The sequence below is a fragment of the Pomacea canaliculata genome, linkage group LG5, assembly GCF_003073045.1.
Source record: "Pomacea canaliculata isolate SZHN2017 linkage group LG5, ASM307304v1, whole genome shotgun sequence".
Taxonomy (NCBI): domain Eukaryota; kingdom Metazoa; phylum Mollusca; class Gastropoda; order Architaenioglossa; family Ampullariidae; genus Pomacea; species Pomacea canaliculata.
The window spans coordinates 23546261-23567409 of NC_037594.1; the positions used below are offsets into that span (position 1 = coordinate 23546261).

The 21149-nt window shown below is 35.9% G+C and overlaps 1 protein-coding gene across 1 annotated transcript; it reads left to right on the forward strand.

Moving 5' to 3' along the window:
* The first annotated feature begins 1464 nt into the window (after positions 1-1464).
* Positions 1465-20241, forward strand: LOC112564113 (disintegrin and metalloproteinase domain-containing protein 12-like). Its single transcript, XM_025238716.1, has 22 exons — positions 1465-1763; positions 2881-2990; positions 3600-3676; positions 3886-3955; positions 6114-6196; positions 7405-7415; positions 7637-7744; positions 7903-7961; positions 8422-8505; positions 8809-8880; positions 9263-9432; positions 9694-9778; positions 10315-10448; positions 10999-11170; positions 11608-11703; positions 11959-12090; positions 12314-12435; positions 12755-12959; positions 13329-13391; positions 13826-13937; positions 14205-14340; positions 14701-20241. Exons 1-22 carry the CDS (start codon positions 1637-1639, stop codon positions 15827-15829), a joined length of 3357 nt encoding a protein of 1118 aa, XP_025094501.1. The 5' UTR covers positions 1465-1636; the 3' UTR covers positions 15830-20241.
* The last annotated feature ends 908 nt before the right edge of the window (positions 20242-21149 follow it).

Sequence of the window (21149 nt, forward strand, 5' to 3'; positions counted from 1 at the left end):
TAATAAGATGCGACTTTAAGTGTCGTTTAAAAAGTTCTAAACTTCACCCAGAAAGAGCTAAATATTTTTGTTGTTGTATCACACTATCACTTCTGATAAAACTAGAAAAACTAAAACAGATTTCTGTTTTAATTGGTGTGATAGTGAGGCCCATACAAAGATGAAGGGTAGTGCAACAAATTTTGGATTTTGGATGACAGACGTCTTCCTGTCCAGCAGATATCTAAGTCCATATATAGGCGTGAGTTCTGGTTGAGTCCACACTCTTTTAACTGAGATCTTGGGGATGAGCAAGCTGTCTTCAAGAAGGGTCCGAAGAATATTGACCTCAGAGCAAAAGCTTCAGAGAGTTGGCATTTCCAGGACACTTCTGACTCGCTTTTAGACTAACCCTGAGAATTTCTAGCGCCGATTAGTAACTCAAAATGAAACTTAGGTTCGAACACGAACTTGTATTACTGGACTGCTGGCAGACGATTTTTCCCAGTTAACTACTAAAACGAGGTAGGTGTATACAAAGTTTCCGGTTTTTATGGCTCACCGAGACAAAAAGCAGAGAACTTCGCAATGGTCTCGGCAGACAGACAGCAATCCACCTAAATCCGTGCTTCGAACTTGAATCAAAGAATCAAAGATTCAAAGCAAACAGTTGAAACACTGTGGTTCTCCAACCCCGAAGAAATTCAAGCAGGCAGCCTCTGTTGGCAAGGTGATGGCTTTTTTTTAATATATATTTTTTATATAGATTCTGAAGTTAAAAACTCTAAATACAATATAACAGACGAAGAAGAACGATTTCACAATACCACATGGTAAGCACACCGTTGATGTTCGTCAGATTTTGCAAGGTGCAGGAGACCATTACAATTTATGGTTGTTCACTGACGTAGTGTCACAGTGTGTGAAAATCTGCCATCGAGACGTACTTGAACATTTCTATGGCCATATAGTTGCTCATACGGTTGTTGGTGTATAAGATATATGCACACGAGATGCATCATTTTAGAGCTGTGCGCAGATCCCATCATTGCTGGAGCTGCTTACACCTCACCCCCAACTACTTTTTTTTCTTTTTCGAACGCAGTTAAAGAGTAAAGCTTACAAAGTTTTGAAGAGATCATATTTAGCTATTTAGAGGATTTTACGAGCAATTTTCTAAAGTAAATGAAAATTAAAATCTGACAGGAGGGATCGAGAGAGAAAGAACAAATTAAATGCATGAAGAAATTCATTCAGTGTTATTATCCCAAGTTCTTATGACATCTAAATCAAATAAAATAAGTATGAATTAAAGTACATTGCGACTGGACCTGACATATATGTACATAAAAACCTGCAACAGCTATATATATGCAATTTGAGCGTCGACAGTGAATTAAACATAACAATGACTGGGGCAAATGAGCACATGTACCAGGCATGAAAGCTTTTTGGTAGGTCAGCGTAGTCTTATTTTCAAAGATCGCAACAACAAAGATCGCTCCTTGTTCGCTGCATATATTTTAATAACGAGACAACAACGAGGGATTGTTCGCCCCGAAGTCACACGATCTTCACACGGAAACAGCCGACAGTTCTCGGCCTCAAGCGCCGCCTACGATGACGACACTCCTAGCAGCAAGGGAGCGAAAAAAGGATGGAACCCCTCCACCCTCCAAACATGGCTGCTTTTTTCATTTACCTGTATCTTTGGCTTTCGATAAGGAGTCTCAGCTATGCCCTACTCGCCGCAAAAATATATGAACCGGGAAAACACCGCACAGGTATGTTTTATTTAATATTTATCCTTCCGTTTTATCCTCTTCATCTTCTTGATCGAACACTGTAGCAGACAGTGGCTAAGGCGTGAAATGCGAATGAATCACTTAACACAAAGGTTTCTGTGTCAGTTATCAGATTCTGCGTAAAATGTAAAAATCAGAATATGAGATATTATTATTGTTGTTGTTGATGTAATAACCTTTTGGGATTTAGATTTTTCCATCATTATAAAGTGAACGAGGACTAAGTTATGATAGCATCCTTGTCAGCAATCAGCATCCGTGTCGTTTTAACTCGTTAGAAGTGGGAGGACTACTGACATTTGATAAACAGTAAAATCATATTTGGCCTTAGATCGAATGAAAGACATAATCGATGTGTACAGTAAGAATACTCAGAAAATATCAGAAGTCAAATTATTGCCTGAAATAATGGGAGTGGCAGAGCACACAAACCCGTAAAGGAGCATCCTTTATGGGGTCATTTGGTCAGTGGGCGATGACCAGTCACTGCAATACTTTGTCATGAAACCTTATCGGGTGGTAGATATTTTATTTAAATAGCTTAAGTCCAGAATTAGACGAAAGAGATAACTAGCACACTGCCAGATGTCATGTTTGTGAATGTGTGTGTGTGTGTGTGATGAACTTGGCTGTAATTAATTTAGGAATAAACACCAGTTGCTGCCCATAAATTTGGGAAATGTATGTGTATATTTTAATAATTTGTTTTATTTTGGCATGTCATATGAAATTTCACCTACTGAAGATATGCTGCTAATATTATAATCATAGTAATGGGCATTTGCAGCACCACGACCAAGATAGATTGCACTCGCTGCACAGACCAGTAATAATAATATGCTTAAGGCTACACTGGAATCTTATTCAGTTTAAAGCAGAGAAGATTTTAATAATTTTTTTTGTAACAAATGTTTTTGATATGTTAGATGCTGAAGACTTTTCCACCTAAACTGTACTGATTTTTGTCCTGAATATTTGTTTAATTAGCTAAAATGCAATTTCTCATATATATATATATTGTTAGCACAAGGATACTTATATGTATCCCTGATTTTTTATTTAGACTTTTCTATTCTTACATGCAATACTTTTTCAGATGCTATGTCAAAAGGTGTGCAGCCAGGTGTTGCTGTGTTTGAGATATATGATGACAGTGATATACATGTGTATGCTGATGGACAGCAGGTATTCAATACAACTTCAGAGGTGAGGAGTACAGCCGTTGTAATTTTAGATGGAAGAGAGCTTACATGGTATTTTTGTACAATATCAGTATGTGCAGTCAACAAATTTAACACATAACCAATGTGACATTCATGTCTAAAAGTGCAAGAATTTCCAGATTAATCAAATGATTAACACTTTCAAATGAGGAAGGTTTTGGGGTTTATAAGTGCTGTCATTGTGTTAAATAACTTAATAAGCTATCATTTTTTATTCTGAATAATGTCAAAACTGAAAGTAGAGCTTTGTTGGTTATGGGTGTGTTAAGTGTTAGCATTGAAGGTTTACAGGCTTTGTTAAAGTTATCTGGGGAATGAAATGTTCATTAGTACTCTCTCTCTCTTTCTCCCTTGCTGTATTGTCTCTGCACACAATATTCATGCATTATTTTACAGTTTTTATTTTTTTCTTTATTTTATACTTACATAGTTTCATGTTCTCTGTTATTTGAGCATCCATTTAGAAGAAGATAAATTTTAATTGACAAGGATGTGTGTATGTATTTTTTATTAGCATTTCCCTTGTTTCATTATCATTATTATATGATGTTTTATATTACATGAATTTTAAGTTTTGTTTTTAAATTTGCAGAATGGTCATTTTCCAAATATAACATTACAATTTACAGCCTTTGGCAGAAACATTCTGTTAGACCTCCATTTAACCAGGTATTTTTATTAGTTTCCTTTATGCCAATAATATATTTTGTTAAAACACCTGAGTATTTACAGTACCAAATAACTTGGTATCTTTTTAATTTAAAGCTAATTTTCAGTTCATATAAAGAAAGCTGCATCATTTTATACACAGAGCCCATTGTACTTATAATTTTTTAAAGACTTTTCTCATGTCCATATTTAATTTTTTCTTATTCTAGGGATCTTTTTTCTGCATCATACATAAAGAAGTTACAGCACCATGAGAGAAAATTTATAAAGATTTTGCATGTAAGTATACTAAAGCAAATTGCTATGTGACTTTCATCAAGTTATATTTTTTACTGTGATGAACTTAACCATGTTGTGATAAGAATTACTTAACATTCAAAATCTGTTTATGTGTATCATATGAAGTGTGTAAAAATATTTGTGGTCAGAATGTTTTGTCTTCAGATTAAAAAATATAACCTCTTTTGTGCAAATAAGTGTGTAAAATGTATTAAATGTATTAACAAAATAGAGAGAGCTGATTCACAAAGAAAAACCCATCAAGAAAAACAAAACAAATTAAAAATAATGTAAACTTTAACCGCATGATAAGAACACTCTAGTACTGATGGCAGTTTGATTGCTTTAGGTGGAACAATTGAAATACTAATCAACTTGCAAAGGTGATATTTTTCCCCCCTACAAGAAGTCGAAATATAGAACTTGTTGGTTAATAAGTCATAATGTCATAAAGCATTACTTTGAATGAAGATGTTTCAAATATGGATAGGTTAGCAGTGTCATATCATTATGCCTTCATCATAATTTATTATCATTTCCATCATTTCAAATAATAAAGTGCTTGGTGGGTCTTTGAGCAGTAAGAGGTCTACGGTTACTAGGGAAAGGCTTGAACAGGGTAGAATCCAATTCTCTGCCAGTTTTTAGTAAACCATATGCTGTTGTTACTTTGTGCGGAGGAGTTTTTTCCTGTGTTTATGGGCATCTTTAATCTGGTCGTCAAATATCTTAGGTGTAAAGCTTGAGGGTATTCCCAGATATGGTTGCCAGTCACACAGTTGTAATGTCTTAAAACTGGGGGAGGAACTTTTGTTCATTTATTTTTAACAGAGAGTATATTGGGAAACACACTATCCACATAAATGTTGTCGCTTTCTATTACTGATTAAAAAAAAAAAGGAAATAGGCAAGTTAGGCCACCATTTGAGTGCAGTGTCTATGGCGCATTTCACAGATGTTTGTGACTGGAAGTAACTTAACTTTTGAACAATTGTCTGAGCCCTAGCACTTGAATCTTTTAGGATAGGTTGCAAGTTTATCATGAAAGATGTGCGTGTGTGTAAACATTCAGATGAGATATTTGAGCCTTCTTGAAGAATGCATCACCATTGATTTTTGTCAGCTGATAACGTCAGTGATGTAAATGTATTCCAGAAACTTCTAGTGTTTTTTGCCAGGTTTCGGTCTGGTTTGTTCATTATCTTCTGTACATTTCACTGTGTTTTTTTTCTTCTTACTTTTTCTTTTTCACGTAGTCCTCAGACCATAACCCTAATATTTTGTTCGAACATTTTATAAGTGTAGATTTATTATTATTAAATATCTACACATAAATAAATGATTCAGAGCATATCCTATAGACTTTCTGTAGCCCTCCAGAAGAACAATAGCAGCCTAGCAAATACTTTCACTGAGTTCATGTGTTTTCTTTTTTTTATTTGGTGGTGGGTTTTTTATTATTTTGTGGGGTTTTTTCCTTCTTGTCTGTCCAGAATTAATGAATGAATAGCTTTTATTCCAAATTCAAGAGACATTTTATATCTTGACAAAGTTATTGATATAGTAAAGGTGAAGTGTTAGAAATATTATTAAACACCATACCATATCCATTCATTGATAGGGTGCAGTTTTATAAACAATGGCATTGGACATGTTCATTTTCTGTATCCTGTCCAATGCATCCAATTGCTCATGTCCACAGAGTAGCATACTCCAAATGTTTGAATCTGGGAATAGATACTGCCTGTTTTCAAAAGCCATTTTAGGTGTTTTGCATTGTACAGAGCTAATCACTAAACGCTGGCACTGCCAGGTGAAAATACTAAGTAGATTTTCATGCACCGTATGTTGGAATCTTTTATACATTATTAATTTATCACTCATTTTCTGCTTTGACTCTGTAGTGTAACATCTCACTCAGCCACTTTAATTATCTACAAGTGCCAGTGAATGTGTTTGTGTAAATATGCTGTCATACATGTCATACATACAATGCCGTGAGAATGTGTATGTACCTACATGCACTTACACTTTCACAAACAAGTAGGAGGAAGGAAAAGAGAGAGGGCAATCTTGTCTATTTTGGGCTTTTGACTTTATGTAACTATTCCCTTTTTGTTTGTTTTATCTCGTTGCATACCTCCTTGTCTTACCACAGAGAAAAGAGCACTGCTATTATCAAGGCAGCATTCGAAATTCCCCAAATTCTCATGCAGCTGTTAGCTCTTGCAGTGGTTTCAGGTAATTGCGCATATTGTATGTGCTATTTTTTTGGCATGGTTGTTGCATGTGGCTTTATTCTTCTGAAATATGAATTATCGGATTTTAAAGATGCAAAAAAGTAATAGTGGCATCTATATTAATAAAATTGTGTGGCCACTTATTGTTTTGGTTGTAGAGTATTGCCCTCAAAAATATAGCTGAAGGTAGGTAATTTATATATTCATTTTCTGATATCTTGTATAACAACCACATGTTAGCATTAACACAGTGGTTCTTGAAGTGATTAAATCTGAAATATCATACTTTTAGTGGACTGACTCACCTACCCTTTGTGGTGCTTGTATCTCACACACTGTTTAAATATTAGCTGTGTCTATCCAGATGACTGTCAATTGAGCTGATATTTTGATATGATGTTTCTGAGACTTTTAAACTTAAATCTGATCTTTTGATGAGTCTGATAAACTATTAACTTTATGTTAAAAATCTGTTAGGATCATGTAAGTCACAATTCGCTTGGTAATTGATTATGGCCATTACAATGTTAGATATTTAGGATGTTCATAAAACTTAATAATAATAATGAACATTTTTAAAGCGCTTTCCAATGAGTTGCTTAGATCGTTTTTCTCTTGTCAAACCTGTTTCTCCTGTATACATGTCAACTTTTGGACCTGTGTCAAGTTATCCTAAATGCACTGTTGTTAGTTCGGTAGTGTACTAACAGCATGATAATATTACAGTTATAATAGCATGTTGACTGTCTTGTGCTTCACAGCTATGCTAATTTGATCTCATTCTTTGTGGAAAGGAGAGAATATTTTTAAGACTGTTGCGTTGCCATTTTGCTATATGTTGTAGATTATTTTGACCATACTTAGTAGTTCATGTGTTTGTAGAACCATGTAGTGCCATGCAGACAACATTATTTCACTGTGTTTCATGTCTTTTGTTTTGTTTGCCCTGTCAGGAGATGGCCACTAATTGCCTGCATAGTGCTTAAACCATATAATTTGTTCATTTCCCTTGCGATAGATTTTTCTATGAGTTGGCAGTTCTTTCTAATAATCTTGTTTTGTACAAAGAAGTGTTGAGGATTGTGTTTGATGTTTGATGACAAATGTGTTAATTTTGTAACACATGTATATTTCTTAAAATTCACCGCGCAAACTTTTAATATCACAAGCAGTTTTATGATGTGATGAGACTGGATCTTTGGTTGTTAGGTATCGACAGGGTTAAGCGATGAGACGTGCATGTTTTTTAGGCATTGCTGCATACATTGTTTTTCATATTTTAAATGGAGTATTTCCATTGTTATCTCTGACAGCCATATCAGTAAAACTGTATTCATTTATGAAAATTTTACACGTTTAGCAATATTCATGGAACAAATATGTCTTTTTACACAGCATCTTAGAATAAACCTAATTGTAATTTTTGTATGTTTTGTTACAGGGGCTATATTAACAGATAGTGAAGAAACATATCACATAGATCCTTTAAATGACACACTTCACAGAGTGTTCAGAAACAGTGACAGGAAGAAATTACCATTTCAGTGTGGTATGTATATTTATAAACATGTTGTCTTATCATTATCAGACTCAATTACCCTTCCTACATTAGACCACAACACTTCCTAGTTTGACTTTTTGTACTTTTAATTTAGTATATTTATAAAAATGCAAGAAAATCAAACATGTCATTGTTTCAATCAACAGGAACTAATCGCCATGATATTTATCAACCTCCAAGTGCTATATATCAGGATCATGCAAGAGTAAGTCATTATGTTCATCTTTACAAAAATTTATTTTTGAACTTTTTTTATTAAAAAGAGCAGAAGACCTTGAAGCCTTGATTACACTTTCTCATAGGTGGAATTGTATTTTATTATGTTTTTCAGTTTTAAACACTGGATCAAATATGGTTTATCATATAACTGTTAATAAGATGCGTGGAGATTGTTAGAGTGCCTTTCTGTATGGTCTATTGTTTCAGATTTTTATTGAAGTTAATCTGATAGTTTTCTTTAAAGTTTCACAAAGTAGTGTTAATTTAAGTATAACAAATGTTAAAAGCTTTACTATATGAAAACTGAAAACTGTTACGTTATGATTAAGAACTACATGAAAAAAGGAGGTAGAAGGTGCACAAGCATGCATGCACAAAGAATATACTTGCACATTGTGTGTTTGATCATGGCATATCATTTTGCAATTTTGTCTTTTGTTATGCAGAAAAAAAGGAGCATACATGGTCCATACGACAAAAATCAGTACACTCGCTTTGTAGAGCTTTACTTGGTTAATGACTACAGGACTGTGAGTATTCATTTATCATTGATTATAAAACTAAATGTGAATGTGAAAATGAGTCAGGGTGCATTTGCCCTTTGAGTAATCAGGGTTGAGAGACTGCAAAAATGTATTTTCCAGCATAGAAATAATTTTATATTATGCTGCATTTCTGATTGACTTGGTTTGAGACTTAAAATTGACTAATTTTGGCATCTTAAAACACTGCAGTCTTTAACAGAAACGCTGATATTTGTGAATGGGATCACCTAATTTTTTTTTTTTTAATTTTGGCATTTCTATTATATTCTCTTCTCATTTTTTTTTCAGTTTCAGCGTCACAAAGAAAATGCAGATGAGGTCTTTAGAAGATCTCAAGATATAGCTAACATTGTGAACAGTGTGAGAGATTTTTTCTTTTATCATTAGAGATGTTTTAATAATTTTCATAACTGTGTAGAGAGTCTGTTGATTTTGCTCAGCTTCTCTAGATTTTTAGTGTGATTTAATGTCAGCAAGGGGATTGTTAGATTTTGAAATGAATTATATCTTGAATGTTACTGATTATATTTACTTGCCAGTAAACTTAATAGATTGATGAAAAGCATAATTTATTCTTATATTATTTCATTTGTAGTGGCGAAAGTTCATTTTGTACTTTGTTTATATGTGTGATTTCTTCCAATTGGACTAAAATTCTCTTTAGGAAGGCAAACTGCATTCATTATTAAAATATAGTTGAGATTTATTATATAATCAACATTTATTTATTTCATTTTTACAGCTATATCGACAGCTGAATATCTATGTAGTACTGGTAGGGGTGGAAGTGTGGGGAACTGGTGACAAAATAGGCATCACTTCCAGTGCAGATACTACAATGGAAAACTTCCTTCGTTACCGCAAGGAACGCATTAACCCTTACCATCCAAATGACAATGCTCAACTCATAACGTAAGTATCTGTGAGCTACATATACCATCAAAAAGTGTAGGACTGAAGAGCAGTATGGCTAGTAACTTGGGTTGTTTTTAACAGTAAATAGAAATACAAAGTTGACTGACGTTAAAATGCTTCCACTGAAGAAATCATGAACTTTTGTAAAATCAAAGTATGTGATATTAGGAAGCTACTTTGTCATGGAACTTTCCTTGATATGATAAAGAAAGAACCAGTCAACAGTTAGTATTGAAGAAACTGTTTGTGTTGTTTCAGTGGCATTCACTTTGATCATGGTGTAGTGGGAAAGGCAATCAAAGGTCCTATCTGCACCCATCAGTTTTCTGGAGGTGTTAGCATGGTAAGCAAGTCACAGATTAGAAGTGTTCAGCACTTGAAGAATGCAATATGAGTGCCGGTTTAGCATGGTAAAGAATCCACGCGTTTTAAGCATTCAAGACTGGGACATAGTAGATTTAGAGTTTCACAAATCAATGACTGATCAGCCTTTTGTTTTGCATGTAAATGAAGATGATTATGAGGTAGAATGTCTGTTGCATATTGCAGTGTTTGTAATATGATTTGACAATTATGCTGTCTTGTTAATAAGCTGAATTTTTTTGTTCTTGAAAAATTAAGGGAAAACATCATGAGTACCAAGAGAAAGTGTGTGTTTGTGTGTGAAATAGAGAAAGAGCAAGAGATAACAAGCATATATGTTTCCACATTTATCTGCATATTGTCTCTATTTTCTGAGCACAAAGCTAATATTACAGTTACTGCAAAGTACTAATGAAGTGAATTATTTTATATTATTTTTATCCGAGGAGATTTTTATGTAACAGATGTTTGTGTTTGGAGATAAAGATTTGCTCTTCCCATACTACCTTTTCTCAGGATTATGATGGTCTGGTTACACTGGTAGCCACAACGGTTGCTCACGAGATAGGACATAACTTTGGCATGGAACATGATAATGATACCAAGTGCAGCTGTCCTGAGGAGAAATGCATCATGGCTGCCACCAGCGGGTAAGACTTTCTGTTCTTTATTTTTGGGCTTGTTTATTTGCTGTCGCCAAGTCATCAATTAATTTATTTGCAGTCAGTTCACAATACTTTCTGTCTACAAATTTATAGTGGCATAGAAGCAGTAAGGCTGTAACACTGCTTGTCTTATTATCCATGCCTCACTTCCTTTAGTAAATATGTTTTTGGATTTTAGTTGCTAATTATCCAATATTATTTTGTCATCGCAAAACAGCATGTGAAAGTTCAATTTTTAAGGAACATTATTCTGTGGATAAAGTAACACAGATATTTAAAATACCTAGTGATCCTGAGGAACATTGCCTGGTGATTTTATGTGCTGTATTCACAAAAATAACATTTTAGAATTTTTTCTTTCAAGATATTCCTTAATACTATTTATAAATTTGAACTTGACTTTATGTTACACAATCTGAAAAGTTGCTAAAGTGTACATGCATAGAGATATGCACACAAGTGCGCATGTGCACACATACGCAGTTGAAAATTTACTACTCCATTAGCTCCTGGTATCTTGACAATATGATTTTAGACAACGGAGCCCTCAGCACTGGTCTTCATGCTCACAAAATGCACTTCATGAAGCATTTGAGCTGGGTATGGACTATTGCCTGCGTAACCAGCCTCGCATCATCTTTGATGGGCCTGTTTGTGGCAATGGCTTTGTAGAAGATGGAGAAGAATGTGACTGTGGTTTGCCAGAGGTTAATATCTGTCTGCACTCATGTTATTTTACCATTTGTTTGCTTTTATTTCTCTTTTTCTTTTACATTTTGCTCTAAAATTACGAATGTAGCTGTTGTATGCTATTTGCTAATTTCGAATTTTAACCTTAATTTTGTAAAAATAATCTTGCAGGTTTTTTTTCATTAGCAGCTAAAAAAAGGTGCTGTGTACTAAAAGCAGTTACCAAAGTAATCACTGGTGTTCACAATGACTATGACAGTTTTGAAATTTCCTATGGAAAGAAATTCTATTTAATTTAGTGCTTGCCTTGTTTCTTTATGCAGTATAGGAAGTAGCTAGTTTGTCATTCACCTTTTCTATATAGGCAAAGGCATTTTTCTCTTTTTGGAGGGAGGGTTGTGAAAAAGTTGCTGTAGTAAAGAAAGCAAAAAACATAACTTTGGCCACTTTTCAGGATTGTGGTAATCGCTGCTGTAATGCCACTTCCTGTCAGCTGCACTCTCAGGCTGTTTGTGCTACAGGTCGCTGCTGCAACTTGGAAACCTGCAAGGTATTTATGTTAGCTTGAGTTGGTGGTCTGCTTATCAGCATGAATGTATCTATATTTTGTCTGAACATGTAAAATTATCCGGATTTTGATCCATTGTGCATTGCACTAGCTTATCACACAATTTTGTTAAGTTATTTTGATTATTTGGCATAAGAACTAGACCCTTGGCAAACTGAATATGGAAAAAATGCTTTTGGTTTTGATTTTGGTGTAAAATGAACTAAGCAGAACTTTTATAGGAAATAAAATGTTTAGCCCAGGGCAGCTTCTTCACTGTGCCGTGAACCAGTTGGGGAATGTGATCTGTCAGAGTTCTGTGATGGAGTCTCAGAGTTCTGCCCGCAAGATGTGTTCGTGGAGAATGGTGTGCTTTGTAAAGGTGGACAGGTATGCTCTATGCTTTTCTACAATTTTTGCTTGTATGAATTTGCATGATTTGTTGTATGTGGACTGGAGGAGAAACACAGGCAGTGTCTGTCTTTTAGTACATGGCGCATGGCTTCAGTCAATTATCCATCATTTATGTCCAAATTACTTTTCAAAGCTTTCTCAAATTCACATTTTCCGCTAACAGATTTGGAAATGATTTTTAATGATTTTTTCTTTACAGTCCTATTGCTATAAGGGCAAGTGCAACACACACAATGACCAGTGCCAGCTGCTTTGGGGCTCGACTGGACGTGTATCTGACCCCATCTTGCTTCCAGCAGCTCAATGTACGTGGCGACCATGATGGAAACTGTGGCTACAACTGGACAACTGACCGCTACTACACGTGTGACAGAGAGTAAGCTCAATATTTTTGCAACATTGTAAATTATCATATTTATCAGTGTACACTGTTGTTTACTTATGGTGTAGTCAGTAATCTCTCTAGTTAACAAGTCAACATATTAATTTGTAGATTTTTAAATTGTAAAGAGTGTTTCAATCTTTTTCTGCCTGGCTGACAGACAAACGGCAGTCCAAAACTTAATGCAAACTTCATCATTTTTGAGCTCATCATTACTATCACTGCCATTGTTGTTATAATTTGTGACGTGTTTTGCAGGAATGTCATGTGTGGATTGTTGCATTGTGTTCACCTGAATGAGAAGCTTATGTTCTGGCGTGATAACTTGGCACTTGACATGCGTGCTAACTTCCTTACGCGAGGCAACACCCAGTATGTCTGTCGTTCTGCCATGCTGGATGTGGGCTTGGATATGCCTGACCCTGGTCTAGTTCCTGATGGTGCCAAATGTGAAGAAAATAAGGTCTTTTTTTTTAAAATTTCTTTACTGGGGTGTTTGTCATTTTAGAATAATTTATGATGTTGCTTGTGTTTCTTTATGTCTCTCTGTAATTTATAAGATCCCAGAGGGCATTTTGAGATGTTATCTGTACATAAATATAATATTTTATCGTGTTTTGTGACTTCTTTTTTCCCCTCACACCATTTAATTTTTTTTATTTGGTTCGACAATAAGCTTTGTAATGTATGTTTCTTACATCTTTTTCATATTGTGGTTTATGAAACAAGTAATAATAATAATTTCTTTTTGGATTTTGGGAGATCAGGGTTTTGTGGAGAGAATGAAATGTCATTTGACTATAAAAATGCATGTGTTTCAGATCTGCATCAGTCAGGCATGTGTCCCATACAAAAGCTGGATATTCCACAATGTCCTGACTGTCATGGTAATGGGGTGAGTTGATGGCTGAGTTTATATCAGTTTCTGTGCACTGTTTTATAAAAGACAAATTCATAACCTGAAATTATTTGTTCAAACACAGAGCATTTAATGTTGTCCTAAGGTAATTGGACAGTGGGTGTGAAGTTACTTTCATTCACTGCTGAACAAGTATCACAAGCAAATCAGTGTGAAAAAATATATGAGCAGCCAGATAATATTTTATATTATTACATTCATATTGATAATATTGCATTCATAGTGAGTCATACTCATTGTCAGTTCTTAAACTGCAATTTATTTTTTAGCTTGCTTAAGTGACATTTTGCAGATACCGTCTTCATTATGTTATTAAATAAGGCAAAGAATTTACCTTTTAGGCTCATGGTAAGTTTGGAAATTTCTGTTTATGTTTGGAAGGAAACTATTACTATTGAAACTTGCTTCAGGTGTGTAATAGCAAAGGCCATTGCCACTGTCATGTTGGATATGCACCTCCTTTGTGTGATCGACCTGGATTTGGAGGCAGTATTGATAGCGGACCAGCTACTAATGAGTATGGTCAGTAACCAGTTTTGGTTAACTCAGTAGATATTGCCCCATAGTCTGTCATTTATTTTTTGTGATGTGTATAGGTGTGTGTATGTAACAGTTATTTAACGTTAGGACCCTGTGCTCTCATGTGTTGACCATAGGTGAAATGCACTGCATGCATCTAAGCATTTGCAGCAGGACTCCTTAATTGTATTCAAGTTCTCATTTACTATGTTCTCTTGAATTTGGTTTACATTTGTTGGAGAATTTAAGTGAAGCTTTCTTATTCCACAGCCAAGAAAGACCTGCTTATTGGACTGTTGGTGCTCTTCTTGGTCATTTTGCCTTTGAATTGTGCTTTGATACTTGCCTACATCAACCGGCGGCGCCTTATATCCTGGTGGAAGCTTGGACCAAGGTTTAAATTTGGGTGAGTTTGAGACATTAGAGAGGTGTGTGTGTGAGAGAGAGATTGATAGCTGAGTGAGTATTTATGTGTGAAGGAGGCTTCAGAGTAAACACATAGGTAACATCATAAACATAATCAGATAAATTGGACAAGTCTTAGCATAGACAGCTAGACTTTATTGCAGCACTATCTCCTTAATTCTCAGGTGCAACTAAAGCAGAGTTGTAGAGACACAGTGCAGGACAAAGCAAAAAGATATTTCAACTTCGAATATTTATTACAGAGCGTATTATCTACTCTCACTTAGAGAAACTGTTTTTTCAAAAATTTATCTTGCTACATTGCATCACAACAAAAATTGTCTTTATTTTACTGTTTCAGAATCCTTAAGAAGTCACAGATTCCTCCCCAGCCCCCACAACCTCGACACAGCACAAGCATCTCTGAAAAACGATGGTCCGCAGCACCACCAAAGCCCAGTCCTGTTTTGGAGATTTCTGGCCCATTCACTGGTGACCATCTACCCCCTATTCACAGACCAGCACCTGCTCCCCCACCATCCAGACCAGTTCATTCAAAGCCACCAGCTAAGCCTGTAGCCAGTGTTTCCGCCCCAAACCCTCCTAAAGTTCAGAACTCAGCACCCAGCACCATTTTTCTTGATGGATCTGCTGCCAGCCGAGACCGTAGAAGCTTTTTAAGTGGTGTTGCTTCCAGCACCCCAGGCAGCACAGCTCAGTCTGATCCAGACAGAAAAGTTGGGAACAGTACTAAGACGCCAGGTATTATAGGGGTTGAAAGTTCAAGAATGCTGCCATCCCTCAGCTTAAGCCTTGACCGTAGACTGAAGACACAGAAGGTTCCCATGGAAGGGGTAAATGAAAGAGAAGAGGAAGTTCCATTTGTACCTTTGTCCCCTACAAAGTCTGGTAGAAAAGTTGCTCATTCAAATTCTTTGAAGGAGTCTCAAACCAAGGACAGAGCAGGAGGAGCTGGTGAGAAGCTCCTCAAACGAGAGTCTTTCCGTGGCACAGAGATCTCCAATCCAATTTTAGTCAGCACTACAAACCGTGACTCCCAGGTCTTTGCTGACTTTGAATTTGATGAGTCTGGCATTGTAGCTAGACCACCTGGTTCCTTTGGTAGCAACAGCCCATCCACAGAGAATGTGCGTGATGGATGCCGCAGTCCAGTTCGGCGCAGCCAATCAGATCGCCCTTTATCTCCCAAACGTAGAACACAAGGAGTGGAGGGAAGTACTTCTAGCAAGAAGGCCCCTGATGTGCAGCAGAATGCTTCATTCCGACCACGTCCTTTACCTCCTGAGCCAGTTCTGGAGACAGAGCCACTATACATAAATCAGGGCTTAAGTGACCTGTCAGACCTCAAGGACTGCATTAGCAGTGTTTTCAGTGGAATGGACAGCACATTCAAAAGCCAAACAGCTGTAGATTTACCAAAGGCACCACCTGTGCCTTCTCTCCTCCTGCTTCCAGTGGCCAACCTTTGAGAGCAAAAGAGAACCCTTCCTTTGCACTTGGAACCAGAACTGATCCATCAGCATCCACTGGCTCCGCTGCCAAAAAGGAATTCTTTTCATCCTTAGCAGATAACAAATCCAGCACTTCTAGTAAGGCTCCTGCTGCTAGTACCACAGCTGCCAAGGGAGGATCTGCTGCTTTAAATGCCTTGAGGAAAGGACCCAACACACCAGCAAGTGACTCCTCCAGTGTATCAAAACCCGAGGATGTAGCTGCTAAAAAGTCTTTGGGAAGGGGTCCACTTCTGTCATCCATCAACAAGGGGCCTTCTTCCTCTGTGACTAGTTCCCAGAACAAGGAACCTTTGACTAATGCAGTACAGAAGATAGCTGGAGCTAACCCTGCAAACAGAGCAGCCGCTGCTGGCACCCTTTCCAATGTCACCAGTGGTGCTGCTGCAGCTGATGCTGCCCGCAAAACATCCAGTGGTGCTAAGGGTGTGACGGCTAACCCTGTGACAAAAGGCCCGAACAGTTTAGCTGACAAGAGTTCTGTTAACAGTGCTCGTACCAAGACTCCTGTGGCAAATGTGGCCAGTAAGAGTAGTGTGGCGAGCGCCTCCAGCAAGCAGCCCATGCCAGCAAACAGTACCACTGCTAAAGGATCCGTCGTAGCCAGCATTAGTGCACCAGCAGGTTCTGGAAGGGAAGTGCAAGCCATCTGCAGCGGAGTGCATCAGCAGCTAGTGGCAGCCGGCCTGCTGTGGCTCCTAAACCACAACCCAGCAAAAATGTCAGGAGCTTCAATTTTTGACAGCAGTGGGCTTTGGGTGCTACCGTCACACCCCCAGATTTGTTTCATGTGCTTTCAGGTGTTTGATATTCTGTCATCAGTGCGCAAGAAAAAAAAAATTTTAGGATGTAAACTGGAATGTTACCAGTGTTAAAGCTGATTGCAGATTGACAGTTGTTGTTAACACAAGTGAGTTTACTTCACCTCTGAGGACGATAACTGAATATTGTTTATACATGTGGCTTTCATAATTTTTGATTTTGCTTTTTATTCTTTTTTGTCATGCTAAAGAGATTTTTTATAAAACACTTTAAATCCTTTTGTTGGTGGAAGGATATTGCAGGACTTCATAAGATGTGTCGTATGATTCAAACAGTTGAGCTGAGAAAGAAGATTAAAGTTTTGATTGAGACCTGTGAGCTAATTATACTTGTGTGTAGGTAATGTGTGGATCTGAATTTACTTGTTTTCTCGAGGATTTTTTCTTTTTTATCGTTTTTACCTCTGACTGTCTCAGAAAAAATGAATTGTGGGTATCCAGCATTTTTTTTTTTTTATTGAACCCATGACCTTCAGGTCATTTGGCTTTGGCTATCCATTTTTTATGGATTTAAAAAAAATCTTGTGTCTAATTAGTTGGATCAAATTAATATTAAAAGAACTTTGAACATTATAGATCTCTTTCAACGATCACATTATTATTCTGCCAGTTTACACACTAGGTTGAAAGGGAAAAGTTCAAAATGTCCTGTTGAGCACGTTATTGCGCTGACTGGTGTAAGGGGAAGAACTCGCACAAAAAAGTTCTTCCTGAATTTTTAACTCCCTTGTCCTGGCTGCATTTTCCTGTCGGTTCCTTTTTCATGAACTTGTTACAAAGACTATTTGAATATTTGAGCTTCACATGGGAACATGCACTCTACAAATTCAGTTATCATTATTATTTCAAAATGGAGCATCAGTAAAGAAGACAGTTAATTGCATTGAATGATTTTGGTCTTTGTTTAGAAGAAAAGACTACAATTTGTGTGTAGGTTGAAAATTTGTTTAGATGCTGTTTGCCAGGCACTGACCTAGTCTTCTCTTTTTTGCTTTTAAGAAAGGACTTCCTTGAAATAGTGAACTTGTGTCTCAATATAATGTGCATTTTCTAAGAAAATAGATTGTCAAATAGGGAAGGATTAAGTTTTGCGTGTAAGGTTTGTAAAACTGGAGATAAGAGATAAGAAACAGAAGTGTTATGCAGACTTCAGTGCTTCCTCTGACAGCTTTTTGTTTAAATAATTTCAGCTTTCAGATATACATTTATGTTCTGGCACTAGGATCTCTGGGACATTGAATTCTTTGACTGCAATAAGTTTTCAAATAAATTTCCAAGGAAATCATACTTGTACATGGTAATCGTCCTATTTTGAAAAAAAATGATGTTTAAAAAATTGCAGATAATTTCATTATTATGTCAATTATTATTATTTTTCTTTGATGATCCATACTAAAATTAACCTCATTATTAAAACAATTTTTTATTGCCATTTCAATGATTATATTTGCAGGAGACAAATGTCAAACAAAAAGATTTTTCTCGGTCTGATTTCATCCTTTGAAGTGAAATGTCAAACCCCATCCCAGAAACATAAAACGTAATTATGAATTTATGAAATGGCAAACCCACATGATGGGATACCATACCCACTGGACACCAACTATTCAAAAACTTCAATATTTGTCCAACATATATACTTATTGCTTGTCACTAGCAAAGGATGTTTTTGTGAATTTTGCTTACCTTTACTTGTAACTTGTAGCAGTAAAGAGTGTGTGTTTGATCAGTATTTGCAGTGCAGCAGTTTAATGGTGAGTTTGGAACCAAATGTGAGGAAATAAGTACTTTCCTACATTATTATCATTATTTTTGCAACCACTGACAATGATGACGTTCCCCAGCAAACCTTTTTTTTTTTAAAATATGGATTAATGCAGACTAGAGCAGTATTATTACCAGTTATTTTGCAAAGTGTTTAATACACTTAAAAACATGTTTCACTAGTTCATAAGCTTCATGCAAGTGTAAATTTTTGTTTATGATGCATGTTCTGAAAGTCTTGAGTTTCCGGTTATCTTGATAGTGGCTATATATATATTTGTGTATCTCTTTCCATGATGATTGTTCTGAAGAATTTGATTTCAAGAGGATTTTGTATATTTTGTTTGTGAAGGACCACTGACTTAGCTAAACTGAGGGAAGCAGCAGTTGCCTTTTCTGAAATCTTAGCTGTTAACTACTGTAAGAATCATTGCAAATTTGTTTCAGAATAAGTTAGTTCCATGAGATTTAAACAAAAAATAACAAAACATAAACAAAATAATCTGAAGGACACATATCAGAAAAATATTTGTACAAACACAATTGCATTTGGTAGTTTAACTAGTTTAACTAGTGCAGATAATGTTTCAGGTAGGTTCTGCACCTTTAAGATTTTATGACTGAAAGGAATTGTGATTTGTTATATTTTTTTGTAAGAAGATGGGCATGCAGGTATCATAGATAATGAAGGAAGTAGATTTTATGTAGTGTGGTATGTCAGCATACATAATTATGTTCAGTTTTTGGTGTCTGTTAGCAATGCTCCAAGTAATGATCAGGGCATATTGTGCAATATATGGTTTTTAAAGTCATCTAAGGACTTTGCACCAATAGTTGATGAATAAATGTGCAGTGGCCTCTTTTTACTGTACATATTTTGATTTATCCTTATTCTGATGAAATCTTGTTTTCTGGAAGCAAGAATTAGGTTTGACAGAACTAATGAGAACATAGAGAATATGGAAATACTTTTTCACTGTTGTTCTCAGGCATACTAAAATTGGCGTATTCTTTAAAATGAAGCGAGTTTACCTTTCTCTTTTATTTTTGGTTCTTAAATTTCACTATTTTTCTCAGGTGTAGTATAATTGGCTTATTCTTTCAAAAGCAGCAAGCTTACCTCTCTCTTTTATTTGGTTCTTAAATGACTCCTTTGTTTTTTAATCATCATTTTCATTTACTGTCTTGGGACATTTTGACACAAACATTTGTAACTGCAAAGCCACATCCAGAGTTTGACATAACCTATCATTATTTAAAATGCAGCATTCATACAATTGAATGTACATCTGTGATTCTTAATACATTTTTTGATATTGTTATTCTATGTAGCATGGTTAAGTAATATCTGCTATGAATCCTCATCATGCTGAAAAATCTGCATGATCTTTTGCAAGAAACTGAATGGAGTGCAGGATTTTAAGTTCCATTTCTTGCATTCAGGAATCATGATATGTGTGCAAGATTATACTCCGTTGAGATGTCAGTCTCACATTATTTGCGTTCAGTTTTAAAATAGATCTGAGAGTCTCTCCCTACATGTTGGTTGCTCTGACTGATGTGAAGAACGATGTGATGTGAATGTTTTTGTAATTGAATAATTTGTTGCTGTGCATATTTCTTCATTGGTGTATTTTATTTCCATTATTGCATATTGAAACATCTACTGTGCTGTTTTTTTTTTTATCTGCAGCAGTTGCAAGTATGCATGTTTTGTAATCCTAAGCATTGTTAAATTATTATTGAAACAAAAAATCCATTAAATTCACTCCCTTGATTAGCTGAGTTTGTAGGATATGTTTTTTTTTTCAAAAAAAATTACTGATCAGCAAGACACATGTACACCTCCACTACACTACAGGCACTCAGGGACATTTGAAGGGGAGTGTGCTTCAGTAGGTCAGGATTTGCTTGGTTTACTTTTTGTTCATTTGGTTAATATCTGTTTGAAATTTGCATGTAGGTGTGAGTTTATGCCTATTTGTATGAAGTCTTTTTTACTTTCTTGAAAAACAGCTTTTGGAGATTAGAACACCCATTTTGATCATTTGGAAACAGGCTCAAAAGCTACATAAAAACTTTTGTGTGTGAAATAATTTATTACAGAGATCATCATTCACCATTTTAACATTAATCAATTTCAGCTGCAGTTATTTTTCTTCTGCCAAAAAAGTGAAACAGTTGCAGTCAGGATGATTGAAATTGGAACTGCAGGTATAGAGTGTGTGTAGAAAACTTTTCATAGATCAGGTCAGTAGCAGGGCTATTCAATTATCTTAGCTACCCAACATTTCATTCTTCTAAAGTGGGGGAGAGGGGTTAATGAAAAAGGGTCCTGAAAGGCTTAGATGAAAAGTGGATGTACTCGAAAAGACATCAGAAAGAGGAATTAGCCAGAAGCCTTGACCTTCATGTTAACAAGTGAAGTTACTTGAACTTAGAGGTCTGCATAAAATGGGATGTTTCACTTGCTCACTGGCCAAGACAGATGGCAGTGATACTCATCATTTGTCACCTTGTCACCCCTGTGGCAAGGAACATAACAGATAGCTAGTAATTAGGTATTCCAAGATCTCTCTCCTCCTTTCTCTTTCTCTCTTGCCGCTCAGCTGTTATGGTAAAAAGGTTCAAATGGTAAAGAAATCTGTTGTGACTATTCCCTGGGTTATTTTACACCGTTCAGTGAAACTACA